Below are 16156 nucleotides of genomic sequence, written 5' to 3' on the forward strand. Positions count from 1 at the left end.
TTTCTGTGATCAAAGGCTAATTCTCTTTAATGGGACTTCTTTGCAGTAGGAGAGGCATATAAAGACTTCATACACAGCAGTTTGTTTAAAAAGGATGATATGTTAGCGTACATCAGCCTTATCCAATTCTATTCATCCATTCACACAGTGAATCTTCTTCCAGGCAAGTTAAACATCCCTAGTTTCCTCACCTGGGTTAAGGTTTGGAAAGGTCTGGGCAGGCCCTCAGACTTTCATGACCGTTGTGGAGGTAGTTTTTTACATTTATATAATAAAGTCTGGCTTTATAAGTAGAGCCACGCCAGAGGATTTGCCTTTTCTGCTAAGCTAGCAGTCTGTCTAATACTGTGAACTAACTAGAGCTCTGGCATCTCATTGCAGACACTCCAAGAACTGATGCGGAGCTGTAGGACGTTGCCTCATGCCTTTTTCTTCTGGGGTTAGAGAAGAGGATTTCCTGGGCAGGACCCAGTTTAGCTTTATTATAAATAGCAACAAGTGTCTGAGTGTCTTTCCTATACCCCTGCCCCCCCTTCTAATCACAAGTTGTCTTGAAACCTCTATCCCCTATGAGCGTCAAGAGGGAAGTTTGGCTGTTGATCTAATCCGTAGTACCAGCATTAATAATATCCTGGCTTCCTAAGCATCCAATGTCTCTTCTTTCCTGCCTTCATGCTGTATATTCCCAATCAAACACTACAGTAAGATAAATCACCTTTCACCTGCTGTCTCTGCCATTGTTCCATTGTATCATATAATGTTCAGTATTTCCCAAGCATTTTGTATGTATAATTTTATACAATAAAATAGATTTTTTTGAGGAGCTGGTTTCTCTTTCCTTCCTAGGGAGGGGCGCTGGATTGACAAACTCTGCAGTGTGCATGGGTCTAGAGCCCCTAAACAGGTGTGCCATGTGCCACAGCAGTGCGTGCATTTGAAAGCTAGCTTGAGTGTCTGCCATTTCCACTGCAAAGTGTACAAAGATCAGCGGACTGTTGGCATCTTAACCGGCATCTCCCCTGCTACACTTTAGTAACCAACTAAAGACAGACTCTAGCCATGGGCGTAGGAAAGACTAAATATTCCAGTCTTCTTTCTGCCTGTTTTACGGGCTGTTACTCTGGGGTCTAAGCCAGGCTGGCCTGAGCTGTAACAACTGTCAGCAGAAGCACCTGGACTGCTGGGCGTTCGTTTAAAACACTAGACATTGCAGAAGAAATGGCTCTCCTGCAGCCAAAGGGGGACCGTGATGGAGAGAACACCTGTCAGCCCTGTGCTACCTCCAGCCGCCCTGAGCTGCTTTCCTGCTGCTGTTTATGCTCCCTGCTGGGTGCTCAGGGCATCTGAAGCCTCTTGGAATAACTCCCGTATCCCCTTTGGCTGCTTGCTAATGAGTCCCTGCTGGCTGGAGTATCTGCAGGGTGTCTGATTTTGAGTTGATACACAGCATTTCTTTTGACCCATCTTTCCTGGCACAGAGCCTGAGCCCTGTTAATGTCACGCAGGCTCTGCCTTGCCGTTATGTTGCTAGCTGGCAGGCACAGGCCAGATCTCGCAGCTGCCACGTCACTCCCTCCTTACAGAAGGGCCTTTCCACAATGGGGAGTCGGATGGCTGCAGTCCCCCAGAGGCAATACTGCCGTCTAACGTTAGCTGTTACGAGCAATGGCGCGTGTGGCTCTGCAGTGGGGCAGGCTCCTCTGGCCTGGAGCATCTCCGCTGAAGGCAATGTCAGGGTATGTCTACACTACAAATGCTACAGTGGCACACCTGCTACAGTGACAGAAGGGGTTTTTTTCCCATCGCTGTAGTAAATCCACCCCCTCAAGGCACTCACTGTAGGTAGGCTGCCAGAAGAATTCTGCTGTCGCCCTATCTTGTCTACACCAGGGGGTGGGTGTGTGTGTGTGTGTGTCACCCCTCCCCCAAGCAACATACACCTATACTTTAGGTGTAGACCAGACCTAAGTCTTACTACCTCATATCCCAGGCACTTGTAAATCAGAAGCAGTTGTCTTCTGGTTCTAGCACTCAGCTCTGTCCGAGCAGGGAGTGTAGTAACTGAAGGTTGGCTCGGGGTCTTGCTAAACCAGCCTTGGTTTAAATCTTTGTGCCGAGAGAATGTTTGCTTTGCATTGCTCTCATTGGCCTTGTTGAATTAGAACTGGGGGGTGGGGGAGTTAAGTAGCTATCTCCAGACCACCTCCTCTCTTATTTCTTTCCCTCTTCTCCCCTTGCCCTGCTTCACACAGACTTTCTGCGTGGTTCTATAATCTGTGTAAATGCACCAGAACAGGAACAGCTACCCTAATCAGTGGGTACATAAAACCAAATTTTGCAAATGGTAACTGAACTATTTTGTATTTCTATTGCTCTGACCATTCTCCGTGAATTAGAAATAACGCTTGGTAAGGGCTGTTATGCTTGTTCCTACTCTGGTACTTTCCATCTGAGTATCTTCCAAGTGTTTTTAAAGCACTTAACAGCTTGCACTGGGCAGGTATTAGCCCAAGCTTTACAGATGGGGAAACTGAGGCACAGAGGCATTACGGGATGGATGTAAGAATTCAGAGCTCCTGACTGCTCATGCACTGCCCTGTCTGCTGCCACATGCAGTGTAAAGGAAGAGCAGGCGAGAAGCTTTGACTGAGAGGGGAAGCTTAAAAGAGCAACTCCTCGGCCTAAATTTAATAAGGAGAAATGGGTTTCTTCTTTCCTTGTGACTGCATATGGGAGTAGCATATTCCGTTCATGAGGGGAGCTGCAGGGCCTAGCCTTCAGAGGAGCAGCATAGGTAGTTAGCGACCATAGCGTGGGCTGGGAGCATCAGATGCTGGAAACATTACCTTGGTTCAGTTTCAAAGTATGTGTTCTCTCTCCCAATCTCCTTGGCTGTTGCTTCCTGCCTGTTGCTTCATGCAGTGGCTGCATCATTTCAACTCCAAGGCCTTTGGGGATAACTTATTTAGAAGAACTTGAGCAAAGCAGTTTTATGTTGCATTTTCTTAGGTGGGTGGGAAGGAGGCAATATCTATCATAACGTACCTGACTGCTGAAAAACCGGGTGACAAGCCGCTCCCAGTGGGACATATTGTAAACCTCCACTCTTAAAAATAGGTGAAGTAGCAGCGTTTGATTCCCTAATGAGGCTTTGTTTTTAATCTGGAAAAAGGGGACAAGGCTCATCCCACTGGCAGACATAGCATCTGCTGCACATGGAGCCAAAGCTGTCCAAAACCACTTGGCCTTTGTGAGCTGTTGGATAAATGATTGTAACTTGGCAGTCCCCTGTGTTAGGGATCAGATGAGATCTCCATACGTGGCCGTTTCAGACAAGAGCTGAGACATGAAACTGGGCCAATGTACAACAGTGGGTGAAGTTTGCTTCACCTGTAAATGGCTGGTTTGAATTTAGCGAATGGCAGTAGCGATGCCATTGGATGGCTGCTTGCTTGGCTTGTGGGGAATCAGTGTGTGGGGGGTGTCTCATCCTAGTTCCTGCTAAACCGGTGTCCCTATCAGCAAAACCCTATTGCACTTAGTTGTTACCTCTAACATGGGGGGGGGGGGGGAGTTAACATTTCAAAGTGGTAACCCCAGTGCGGGTGGGAGGAATGGAGTGGGGGAGAATTCATAGATTCATAGACTCTAGGACTGGAAGGGACCTTGAGAGGTCATCGAGTCCAGTCCCCTGCCCTCATGGCAGGACCATATATTGCCTAGACCATCCCTGATAGACATTTATCTAACCTACTCTTAAATATCTCCAGAGATGGAGATTCCACAACCTCCCTAGGCAATTTATTCTAGTGTTTAACCACCCTGACAGTTAGGAACTTTTTCCTAATGTCCAACCTAAACCTCCCTTGCTGCAGTTTAAGCCCAGGTTGCGTCTTGTTCTATCATTAGAGGCTAAGGTGAACAAGTTTTCTCCCTCCTCCTGCTGACACTCTTTTAGATACCTGAAAACTGCTATCATGTCCCCTCTCAGTCTTCTCTTTTCCAAACTAAACAAACCCAATTCTGTCAGCCTCCTTCGTAGGTCATGTTCTCAAGACCTTTAATCATTCTTGTTGCTCTTCTCTGGACCCTCTCCAATTTCTCCACATCTTTCTTGAAATGCGGTGCCCAGAACTGGACACAATACTCCAGCTGAGGCCTGACCAGCGCAGAGTAGAGCGGAAGAATGACTTCTCGAGTCTTGCTCACAACACACCTGTTAATGCAGCCCAGAATCACGTTTGCTTTTTTTGCAACAGCATCACACTGTTGACTCATATTTAGCTTGTGGTCCACTATAACCCCTAGAAGGAAGGATATAGCCTCATGGGGTAGGGAGGAGAATCCCAAGGCCCAGATGAGGAGGAAGGAGTTGGTTGGTTGCTGTGAGAAGGCAGCTGACTGCAACTTTGGGGCGGGCTGCCTCCTGCCCTTCTCAAGATGGCGACCACGCAGGGGTGAGAAATATAGACCTTCCCAAGATGGCGTCTCCACAGTTGGGGGCAAGGCCACGTGACTCTACCCAGACGGTGGACGCCGGAGAAAACCCGCGTGCCCTTCCCAAGATGGCGGCCCCCTCGCTATTCACCTGACTGGAGGGGAACTTCCGCCCCACTTCCCGGCGTGCAGCGCGGTCCCGGCCCCGCCGGCTTCCCGTTCCCTCTGCGCCCGCCCCAGCAGCAGCCGCGGCGCAGTCAGGCAGGCAGCGGCGGCGGCACAGCGGGCAAGATGGCGGACGTGCTGGATCTTCATGAGGCGGGCGGCGAGGACTTCGCCATGGACGAGGATGGGGATGGTAATGGGGCCCGGGCAGGGGCCGAGCCCCGTCCCCGCCTCCCCCCGAACTGGGCTTTGTCCGGTTCCGGCCCCCAGGCCCGGGCTGGTTCGGGCCCGTCCTCCCGGGTCCTGTCCCCACCCCGCCCCCGACAGGTTCTGACCCGGCCTCCCCCCGTGCCCAGCTCACCCCGTTCTGCTACCTGAGTCCTGTCCCCGCCCCCGACCGGTTCTGACCCGGCCTTCCCCCGTGCCCAGCTCACCCGGTTCCGAGTCCTGAGACCCGTCCCCGCCCCCGACAGGTTCTGACCCGGCCTCGCCCCGTGCCCCACTCACCCGGTTCCGAGTCCTGAGACCCGTCCCCGCCCCCGACAGGTTCTGACCCGGCCTCCCCCTGTGCCCCACTCACCCGGTTCTGAACCCTGAGTCCTGTCCCCGCCCCCGACAGGGTCTGACTCAGCCTCCCCCTGTGCCCAGCTCACCCCGTTCTGATACCTGAGTCCTGTCCCCGCCCCCGACAGGTTCTGACCCGGCCTCGCCCCGTACCCCTCTCACCCGGTTCCGAGTCCTGAGTCCCGTCCCCGCCCCCGACCGGGGCTGACTCAGCCTCCCCCTGTGCCCAGCTCACCCCGTTCTGCTACCTGAGTCCTGTCCCCACCCCCGACAGGTTCTGACCCGGCCTCCCCCTGTGCCCGTCTCACACGGTTCTGACCCAAGTTCCTCCCTGCCTTGGGGTTATTCTGAAACATGCACCATCTGGGTCGAGCCTGGTTCTGATCCGATAACATTGCCCCCCCACCCCACCACCACCACCCCAAATGGCCTGTTTCAGACCTCCTTCCAGTTGAAATTAACACATTGAACTTCTCTGCAGAAAGCATCCACAAACTGAAGGAGAAAGCAAAGAAGAGGAAAGGCCGAGGATTTGGTTCAGGTGAGGATCTTGTTGTGAACAGTTGAGTTACTCTGTGAATCATGGGGAGCCTCCTGTGCCGTGTAGCTAACTGGAATGGTCTGGCTACTCACTGGAGTCGTTTGGCTGCTTCTAAACAGAAACTGCCCAATGGCTTAAGCCCCGGAAGTGTGTTTTAGGATGGGAATCAGGACTCCTGGGTTCCATCCGGGACTCTGTCACTGACTTGCTCTGTCCTTTGGTAAGTCACTTCACTTCCCCAGTCTGTAAAACAGACCCCTCCGGCTTATATGCAAGGTGACACAACTTGACCAGGGTCACCAGGAGTCTGAGTCTTATCACTGTTTTAACTACTAGGCTTATGTCACTCTACAGAATTTTATGTGCTGTAAAGCTTAAATGCAGGGACATATGCGTGTGCCTAGCAGTGCTTAGAACAGCTAGACTACATAGTTAAATATATTTAGACGGTCAACCCTTCAGGCCAGGAATTGTGTGCAGTGCTTAGCACAATGGGGCTGCATTCTTGGCTGGTCCCTAAGCACTAGCATAATAAATGTGTCTAGTCATCTAAAAAGATCTTTGTCTCCCCCCATTGTGTGGCCAGAGGAAGGTTCGAGGGCCAGAGTACGTGAGGACTATGACAGCGTGGAACAAGATGGGGATGAACCTGGGCCTCAGAGATGTGAGTATCTGCTGGAGATGTTTGGATTAGCATGTGTGGTCACCCAGCCTTGGCTGCGTGGGGGTGCTTGCACAGGACATCATGCTGTGGGATTGCTTTAAAGAGGCTATTCCGAGAGACAGTGAGGTGTAGTGGATAGCGCTCTGGACTGGGACTCAGGAGACCTAGGTTCTATTTCCCAGCTCTGACACTGGTCTGTGGGATGACCTTGGGCAAGTCACTTCAACTCTTTGCACTTTGGTTTCCTCATCTGTAAAAAATCTTTGCGATCAACTGATGAAAAGCACCATATACAAGCTAAGGATTATCGTTCTAATGGCATATACATTGTGCCCAGACCATCCGCACTGTGTGGATAAACAGAGTGATTGTCTCCAGGGCTGTCAAGCTGCCTTTTTACCAGGGCTAGATTCAGTCCTCCCTCCGTTCTGCACCTGTTTTCACTTAGCCCCTTGCTGCCAATGGGTTCCAAGCTAAGCAGGGGGTCTGGCTAGGGTGTTGGGAGGATCCCTTTCCATCCTGCTTGTGTAGATGCAGGCGTTGTGTGCGCGCAGTGGGGTTTGCGTACCAAGCTGAGGCGCGCGCCCTGCCTTCTGTTTAATGAGCGTTGCTTTTCCCTGCATGCCGTGGCTACAGCGGTGGAGGGCTGGATTCTCTTTGTCACTGGGGTTCATGAGGAGGCCACTGAAGAGGATATTCACGACAAGTTTGCAGAGTACGGCGAGATAAAGAACATCCATTTGAATCTAGACAGACGAACAGGCTACCTGAAGGTAGGACGGGATGGATGGTCTAGTGGTTAGGACGTTCCCCTTTTGCTCAGTTCCCTGCTCTGCCACAGACTTGGTGTGTGACCTCGGGCAGGTCACTTAGGCCCAGATCCACAAAAGTATGTAGGCTCCTAACGCCCATTGGTTTCAGGAGGTGCAAGGCACCTGAACACCTTTGAGGATGTGAGCCTTAGTGTCTTTGTGCTTCATCTGCATAGTGGGGATAGAAACACTGCCCTGCCTCGGGGGAGGGAAGGGGGGTGAGGATAAATACCTTACAGATTGCATGGGGCTTGGATACTCTGGTAATGGGGACCGGGTAAGCTAGGGAGCCATGCAGATGAAATTGCCCCCATGCAATTGGGAGAGGAAAAGAAACAGAGCTGGGAGCCAGGAGCTCTGGGGTTGTGTTCCCAGCTTTGATGGGGGCAGGGTAAGATAGTGGTTAGAGCAGGAGGGGACTGCTTGGACTCTGAATTGCTGTGTGACCTGGGGTAGGTCACTTCAGCTCTCTGGGCCTCTGTCTCTAAGTTGAGGAGAATACCACAAACAAAGGCCTGTGAGGCTTTAATTAATCTGCTTAGTCTTAACTAATGTGCTTTGAACCCACCAGGGAAGCCCTACAGAATGGGGGGAGGACATATCAGTGTAATAGTTAATGCCCCCTTCTCTATTAAATCCCTTTCTGGTTAAAGCTAACAGTTCAAGGCACTAATTTGGGAAAGCTCTGTGTGTGTGTGTTTAATTGAAAATCTCTATTTACGGTAGGGCCCACTCTATTTACTCCACTTACAGACAAGTCAGTATTTCTCCTGCCACTATTGACAGTGTTGCTGATGCCAGGAGTGGAGCTGAGTGTACTGGATGCTCTCGATCGGTTTCTGTGATCTGCTCTCAAGGCTGGCCCAGCTTCTGGCTTGTTCGCTAAGCTCCCCACTGGGCCACTCGCTGACTGAGGCTTGTCTCCTTGCACCCCACAGGGATACACTCTAGTAGAATACGAAACGTACAAAGAAGCCCAGGCGGCGATGGAAGGTCTTAACGGACAGGACCTGATGGGGCAGCCAATCAGCGTGGATTGGTGCTTTGTTAGGGGGCCCCCGAAAGGAAAGAGAAGGTAAGATACTGCCAAGGTTGAGGGCTGCATCCCAGCTGACACCGGCTTGGTCCTCAGCTTGGCAGTCTCATCAGAGGTACCGAGGATTGAGTGAGTCATGGAGTCTGAGGTGGCCTCACGGTCCCTCACAAAGGGAGACCCTCCACGGCAGTGTGGAGAACACTTGCCTAGGGCTTTCTAGTGCTGGTGGAACGTGATGGATTGAGAGCCCTGAAGCCACTAAATAACAAACAGGATTTTAAGTTAGACCAACTGGAAATTCTTTCCCCCAGAGTGATTCTCTCCCTCTTTTACCTGGAGCTGCTGCGTGGCACTCTTGAGTTCCTGCATTCAGTCCATGTGCATGCTCTAGGGGCTTTCACTGTAGCATCTGTGCTTTTCATCCAGAGACGATGGGAACTCTGTTTTGAAATTCCTGGGAACAGATTTTCCCAGAGGAAAATGGTCTTTATGCCACAGTCAAAGGAACTGCCTGAAGCAGGGCAGGAAATGTCACAGAGTCTGTGCCGCCTACTTCCAGCTGTCTGGGAAACACCTTGTAGTAAAACGATGCTTTAGAGCTCCTCCGTGGTTTAGGATCCTGATGTTTCTGCTGAGGGGTGAAACTGAAGGCCTGATCTCTTGAGATCATGAAAAATTAAACAGGAATGTTAACCCTGGGCTAAATTTCCAGTGGATCATGAATAATTCTTGTCAATCGGGAATTCTGTTGGATTATGTTCTTCAGCTCTTTAATGGTCTGAGCAAGAGGTTGGCAGTCAAGAGATCTTACTAGTCTGGACCCAGCCATTGACACATGTGACTTTGGGCAAGTCATTTACGGGCTCTGTGCCTCGGTTTCTGTAAAACTGGAACCCGACTTACCTACCTTTAGTGAAGCGCACTGAGATCTGTGCATGAGCTTTAAGAGAATATTTTCCTGTTGCTCTGCATTATTAAACACCTGCCGGCTTCCACTCCAGAACTGGCTGCATTTCTTTGGCAAGGAACTGGTCCTTGTGCGTAGAAGTCATCGATAGCTTTCAAATCTTTCGAGATGTTAGCTCAGGCTAGCACATATATAACTCTGTCCCTGTCTGTCTGTCTTCCAGGGGCGGGCGTAGGCGGAGCAGGAGTCCGGACAGGAGACGACGCTGATCTCACATTTCTCCGTTTCCTTTTGATGGTTCCTAGGTATAAATTCTCCCTGCGTAGCTCTGGAAGCAGGAAGTCTCTTGTAAGCTGTCTGTGCAGACTCCTGCCTCAATCTCTTTCTGGGTTTTTAATTGTGCTGCATTTTTACCTATGAGTTCTTGGTCATATTTCTGACAGCATCTGTAAAGTTCTTGATTTGTGTTAAGACTCTTAATCTCCTTTTGACCTCAAACACTTCAAATGAGAGAACTCATCCAGTGATGCTGGAGGGGACTCTCATTTTGAAGGAGAAATGTTACCCATAAATACTGAATAAAAGTCTGCTTTTTTTTAAAAAGCCCTCTTCTGTTGACATCTGCCCGTATCTGTAAGGGAGACTCTGTGTTCCAGTTGATGGGACATCAGTCAAGCAGAGTTTAGTCTTTGTCCAGCCTACGGGTGGAGCATATGGTTTTAGATTTGAATGGATAAGCACCCCCAGCACAATCAGAATTGGTGTTTATCTGGTAAACACCGGAAATGGTTTTCAGTATTGTCTGCACCCCTTGTCCCTTGCACTTTGTACAGGTAACGGCCCTGCTCCCTGGCTTGCATCAAGGGCTCGTCTAATGGAGCAGTAGTGTGGATGACAGGGAGTGTGATTTCTAAGGCACGTTAACGTGGTACGAACTAATTGGTGTGTAGAGCCCGCTGGGGCGAAACAGAACTTTGTGTACCCAGAGAGAGGGAACCCTGAAAAACCAAGTAGAGCTCAAAAAACACTAAAAATAACCCTCCAAAAATGAAATGAATAAACCCCCCAAAAGAAAAGCCCAACCTATAGGGCATGGAGATTTATAGGTTCTATCTAAGGTCCTCATCTGGCATCTGTCGCTATAATATCTAAAAACCTTCATTGTATCTCTTTGCACAACCCTCCTGGGAGGCAGGTTGGGACTATTAGCCCTGCTATACACAGGAACTAAGTGAGCCGCCCGAGCCCACACAGGAAGTCGATGGCAGAACAGGGATATGAGCCCATGTGTCTTGGATCCTAGACTAGTGCCTTAACCACTAGACTATCCTGCCTGTCAGTTGCTGGGTTGCTCTGCCTGGGGCAAACAGTTTCTTTTCTACCACGAGAGCCCATCAGTTTCCTGCTGCATTAGGCTTAAGGATGAGAAAAGGCTGAGGGGCACCGCCAGGGTACGTCTACACTGTGGTGAAAGATGCGGGTCAGCTGACGTGGGTTCGCAGAGCTATAAAATTGCAGTGTCGACATCCATCTCTGTTACTGAGGGTGGCTAGAACCCAGGAGTCCTGTCATCCCCCTCTGACCACTAGTTCACACACTGACGGGAGTTATTGAGTAGGGGGAACCACTTGGAAATGTATCAGGACCCAGCTCCCCCTTCCCTGTTTCTGGTGGGGGAGCAGAGGCTTTCTGCACTCAGGAACCAACTGGTGTATTCGGTGGGGGACGGTATCATGGAAGTGCAAACTTGGGGATCCCCTCTCAAGAACAGGAACCCAGGTTCCTTCGTGTGTGTTTGAGTGGGGACACGGATCTGGAAAATAACAATACTCCCTAGCTCTTGTCTTCAGTAGATCTCAAAGCACTTTCCAAAGGCTTCTCCCCATTTCACAGATGGAGAAACTAAGGCATAACGAGGGCAAAGTGACTTACTCAAGGTCACCCAGCAGCTGAGCTGGGAATAAACCCTGGGTCTCCTGAGTCAGGGATGTGTCCACTAGGCCACACTGCTAGCAGACTTTTAGTGGCAACCTTTCCAAGGAGCAGAAGCCCACAGCAGTCCGCTTTCTGTGTCCACCTCCACCCATGCCAGCTGGGGAGCGTGCAGCCTGGCACAGCTCTGGGTAGCGAGAGACTGATGGGCACAAAGGGAGGAGATCAAGGAGAGGCCACTGGCTGAGAAAATAATCTGGATTTATTGGTGGGTGCTTGAGTGAAGGAACAATTGCCCAGTAGCCCCCACATTATGGGGGTCCCACTGGGCTCTCCCCCTTGCTGGGAAGCAGAGGTGAGTCCGGGCGTGTCAAAGGTCCACTCATATGAAGCTCTCCACTATCTTCTTCCTGCACAGTTCGCACCTCCCAGCAGGCAGGGCCACGTTAGCCATCACCTCCAGTTCGTACTTGCCTGAGCCCCCCTGGTCCTCCCCGGCACTCCTGATGGGCGCGGCCGTGGTGGAGGCCCGGAAGGAGCCAATCAGCGTGGAGCCCTGCTCCTTCCTGCGGTGGGTGCAGCGGCAGACGCGCCCGATCTCCCTGCGGAAGTGCATGGTGAAGAGGCCATAGATGAGGGGGTCCAGGCAGGCGTTAAAGAGGCCGAAGAGGAAGAGGATGTGGCTGAGGGATGGAGGCACCTTCTTCCGGCTCAGCATCTCCGGGGAGAACCAGTACCAGAGGCCCAGCAGGTAGTAGGGAGTCCAGCACAGGACGAAGGTCAGCACGATGACAATGGACATCTTCAGAGTGCGCATCCTGGCCCGGGGGATGTTGTTGTAGGAGCGGCGGAGGTGGACCTCCTTGGAGGAGACTGCAGGGCAGAAGGAAGAGAAGAATGAGAGAGAGAATAAGAAGGGAGGGGACAGAGGATGAGAGGGGAGACATAGAGGGAGGGAAATTCTGCGGGGTGAAGCAGAGCGCTTGGAAGAGAACGAGGAAAGGGAGAGCAGGAGAATGAGACTAAGAAAGAACCTGAGCGGAGGGAAGAGGGGAAATACAATGAGAAGGACAGAATGGGAAAGACAGGACAAAAAGAGTGAGAGTCCCCATGTTCCAAGCCAGTGTGTATGTGAGTGCTGGCACAGGTCCCCCGCAGCCTCCCAGAGCTGGAGAAATGCCCAGGGTGGAGGGCAGCTGGGGACTGGTTCCTGGCTGCCTGGGTTAATGGGCCGTGGCAGGCTAGCCATGGCAGCGGGTAGCGCCCAGGGGGAAGCGGGGTGTTCTGCACGGGGCACCGAGCCAGGGCCTGCCACAGCCGGAGTGCGGGGGGACATGAAGGGGATGGTTCTCTGCAGCTAAGTACTGGGGGCTGGGATTGATTTTCCCTTGGGGAGAGGCAGAGGAGGAAGACAGTTGGAAAGATGTGTGGGGATGGATGGATAGGGAGAGGTGCACACTCATTGGTGTACGTGGTGCATACATGCATGTCCTCATACACACACACACATGCGCTCCCACATACACGTGCTCGCGCGCACACACACAGACTGGTCCCACCATGCCGACCCCCGCCGCAGTGCACATGCACGTCCATGCATGTTGGGAGCCCGCGGGCGAGGGCTGGGGGACGCGAGAGGCAGGCCGGGCTCACCGCAAGCTCTCTTCATCTTGCCGGAGATCTCGATGAGGATGCGGGAGTAGCACAACACCATGATGAGCAGCGGCAGCAGGAAGAGGCAGGAGAAGGTGAACATATTGTAGAGGGTCTCCTGCCAGTGGGCTTGGAAGCTGCCCACCGTGGCGCACTGGATGAAGTAGATGGGCTGGGAGCGGCTCACTGCATGGAAGACGAACATCTGGAAGAGAGACACACGCCCGGCCCGGCCCGGAGAAACAGTTAGATCTCGGCACCCCCACAGGAGCTACACCCTGGACACAGCACTGGCCATCCAGCCTCGTATTCCTGCCCATTGCACCAGTGCTCCAGCATCCCTGCCTCTGGCCCATACTGGATCCATCTAGCTAGGCCACCTCCAGTCCATACTGTATCTGACAACTGGTCCATCTAGCTCATCCTCTGCCCATCCTAGATCCATTGCCGGCAGGCTGGTGTCCTGACTGTACATCATCAAACCATTGGCCTGTCTCGTCTTATATCCCTATAGTTCAGGGGTTCTCAAACTGGGGGTTGGGACCCTACAGGAGGTCACGAGGTTATTACATGGAGGGTCGTGAGCTGTCAACCTCCACCCCAAACCCTGCTTTGCCTCCAGTATTTATAATGGTGTTAAATATATTAAAAAGTGTTTTTAATTTATGGGGGGGGGTCGCACTCAGAGGCTTGCTGTGTGAAAGGGGTTACCTGTAAAAAAAAAAAAAGTTTGAAAGTTACTGCTTTAGCTGATCCATCTAGTTGGGTAGCCCCATATCCTGCCCATACTACATCAGGTCATTGGCCCATCCACACCACAGTGCATCAGACCCTGGCAGTACCACAAATGCCATGGCAAAAGGAGGCTGCACCATGGGAAGCCTGCCCCGGGGTCCATTCCACGGTCCTTCCCTACCTGCGCCATTGCCATGGCGACCTACCTGAGGTAGTGCCAGCAACACGCTCAGGGCCCAGGCCACGCACAGCATGGCCTTGTTCTTCTTCTTGGCGTCGCCCATGCTCAGTGGGTGCAAGATGGCCGCCTGGCGGTCCAGGCTGATCACCACGGTGATGAAGGCTGAGGCATACATGGCCACCAGCTTGAGGAACATGAGGGCCCGGCAGGCCAGGTCGCCCGCATACCACTGCACCGTGATGTTCCAGGCTGCGTCCAAGGGCATCACCACAAAGGTCACCAGCAGGTCGGCCGCAGCCAGGTTGACAATGAGGATGCGGATGTGCGGCCTCTTGCGGTACTTCTGGGTGACGGTCCACAGCACGGCGATGTTGAAGCAGGCGGAGGAGAGGAAGAGGACGAAGGTGATGGCCACCCGGACCTTGGCGGCGGTGGAGAAAGTGGGCAGCAGGAAGAGCTCCTCACTGGGCAGGCTGGTGTTGGCTCCACCACCAGGCGAGACCTCCACCCCCTCCCAGGGCTGCCCACGGCTCTGGTTGCCCATGGCGGGCGACCCCGGCTCAAGCAGCTCACTGACCTTCATGCGGAAAGTGGCGTTCATATCGGAGGCTTGGGCATTCCCACCCAGACTCTGCACAGCAGCCTTACAGAGATGTGAGCAGCCGGGACCCAGGGGGCCGAATCCGGCTCGTCCCCGGGAAGCCAAGCTCCTCCTAGACTGTGGCAGGGCTCGGAGACCCTGAGCATGTTTTGCTGCTTGGATGGAGACAGCTAAACTGGAGCTGCCCGGCTTCTGCTCTGGATTGAACGAGAACCACCTTCTTCTGGCTCAGGGAACTTTATTCCTTCTTCACAGAGCGGCAGTTAACTCCTTCGTGGCTTGTGCTGGTGAGATTCAATAGGGATGGCTCCTTTGGCGACAAATATCCCCAGTTACAGAAAGAGTTCGGGTCGACTTTGGCTTCCAAATCTCCACTGGGAGGAGCCGGCAGGAAACGTGGTTCCCCTCTGCTTTCCCAGTGGTTCCACTAGCCCCAGAGGTGGGCCAGATTCACAGGAATGAACAGGCACCTGGGAATCTCTGATCAGTCAGTCAGGATTGGTTCTGAGGAGGTAACGATTCTAGCTTGCATCTCACTGGCCGGCTCAATTTGGTGGCTGCCACCTCCCCAGCTGGGAGAAGTGCTTCTGTAGTTGAATTCTGCTCTTAAAGACAATCTGTTGCTGGTGTGGGTGGAAGTTTAATACGGAGCCTCCAGGCTCTTCCGTGCTGTGGCTCCAAACGCAGGTGCTCTCCTTCTGGGGTGCAAATTAGGCCTTAGCCCTGGCTGTTACATGGTAAGATTCCCCCCGAGGCCTTTTCGCTCCCTGACAGCCAGCAGCATCTAAGGATACAGCCTCTCTTGCATGGTATCTGTGGATGCACGTGGGCGAATTCCAGGCCACCCTGGTGCTTGCAGAGCAATGCGTACACACATCTGTACGGGGCGAGCTGTGCTTTACAGGGTGTGCATCAATCTCTCACTCCCACCCCTGGGATGCGACAGAGCAGCCGGCGGCCTGAAGATCTGGCCTCTGTTTCCAGCGATCTGTGAATGGACCAAAAGAGACGAGTGTGTTAGATAGCTGCTATTTTTCTACCTGCCACAAAGGGGCAAAAGGCAGGTCCAGTCTCCAAAACCCATTCGATTGGGCCCTCTGCAGAAGGTGCCAACCCCGGGGGCCAGTTTATGACTCAGAGGAGTCAACGCTCCCCTTGGCTGATGGTCAGAGCTTGAGTGTCCTGTGGCAGAGCACGGGACCAGCCCTCTGGGACTGATGGTAGCAGGGGCCGGTGGTGGTTTTGGTGAGGTGGGAACGGGCGTGGGATCAGCATCCCCAGGGCTGAGCAGTCCTGGGCTAGGAACTGGAGTGCCAGAGACCCTGTTCCAGTTTGTGTCCATCACAGCCTCCGCTTCTCTCTTCCTTACCCTGAGGGATACTTTGGGCCCAGGTCTGAGACCCACCAAACTCCTATCACTTGAGCCGCCAGATGGGGTCATCCTCCAGCCACTGCTAACCTGGATGGGAACGGGTGCTCTAAGGACAAAAGGCTCCAGATCCTACAGTGGCTTTCGGGGCATGGGCCTGTTCCCTGAGGACTGCTCTTCCGGTGGCTGAGAAGTCACTGACCACCCTTGCCACGTCCAGATCCTGGCGATCTATAGGGGAAATCAGTCCAGCGTCCATTGGAGCCGAGGGACTGTCTGAGTGACAAAAGAGGCCAACAGCAGCCGGCTGGCATCGATTCCTGTTATGCCCTGGTAGTTGCTGGCTCATTAATCAATTATGGCCCCGTGCTGGGGATCTTCTGTGGCTCCCACGGGACACGGCTCCTCCGATTCTTGCTCCGTGCCATCCACAGCTCCCCTTGTTTGCCAGCAGCACCTCAATATCTTGCGCCCCAGCCACTGCTCCCCGGCTGCCAGCAGCTCTCCATCTCTCCTGCCCCAGCATTCTCCCATGGGTGCAGCTCCTCGGAGATTAACA

At 52.8% G+C, this 16156-nt stretch overlaps 2 protein-coding genes across 2 annotated transcripts; one reads left to right on the forward strand and one right to left on the reverse strand.

Annotated features, from left to right (window-relative positions):
- Positions 1-4622: 4622 nt before the first annotated feature.
- On the forward strand, positions 4623-9724 carry RBM8A (RNA binding motif protein 8A). Its single transcript, XM_039513535.1, has 6 exons — positions 4623-4795; positions 5648-5707; positions 6294-6371; positions 7008-7144; positions 8122-8258; positions 9350-9724. Exons 1-6 carry the CDS (start codon positions 4729-4731, stop codon positions 9393-9395), a joined length of 525 nt encoding a protein of 174 aa, XP_039369469.1. The 5' UTR covers positions 4623-4728; the 3' UTR covers positions 9396-9724.
- Positions 9725-11440: 1716 nt separating this feature from the next.
- LOC120390713 (gonadotropin-releasing hormone II receptor-like) lies at positions 11441-14741 on the reverse strand. Its single transcript, XM_039513534.1, has 3 exons — positions 13653-14741; positions 12712-12916; positions 11441-11931 (listed from the first exon to the last, which is right to left on the reverse strand). Exons 1-3 carry the CDS (start codon positions 14226-14228, stop codon positions 11441-11443), a joined length of 1272 nt encoding a protein of 423 aa, XP_039369468.1. The 5' UTR covers positions 14229-14741.
- Positions 14742-16156: the final 1415 nt, after the last annotated feature.

The sequence above is a fragment of the Mauremys reevesii genome, linkage group 24, assembly GCF_016161935.1.
Source record: "Mauremys reevesii isolate NIE-2019 linkage group 24, ASM1616193v1, whole genome shotgun sequence".
Lineage (NCBI taxonomy): Eukaryota > Metazoa > Chordata > Testudines > Geoemydidae > Mauremys > Mauremys reevesii.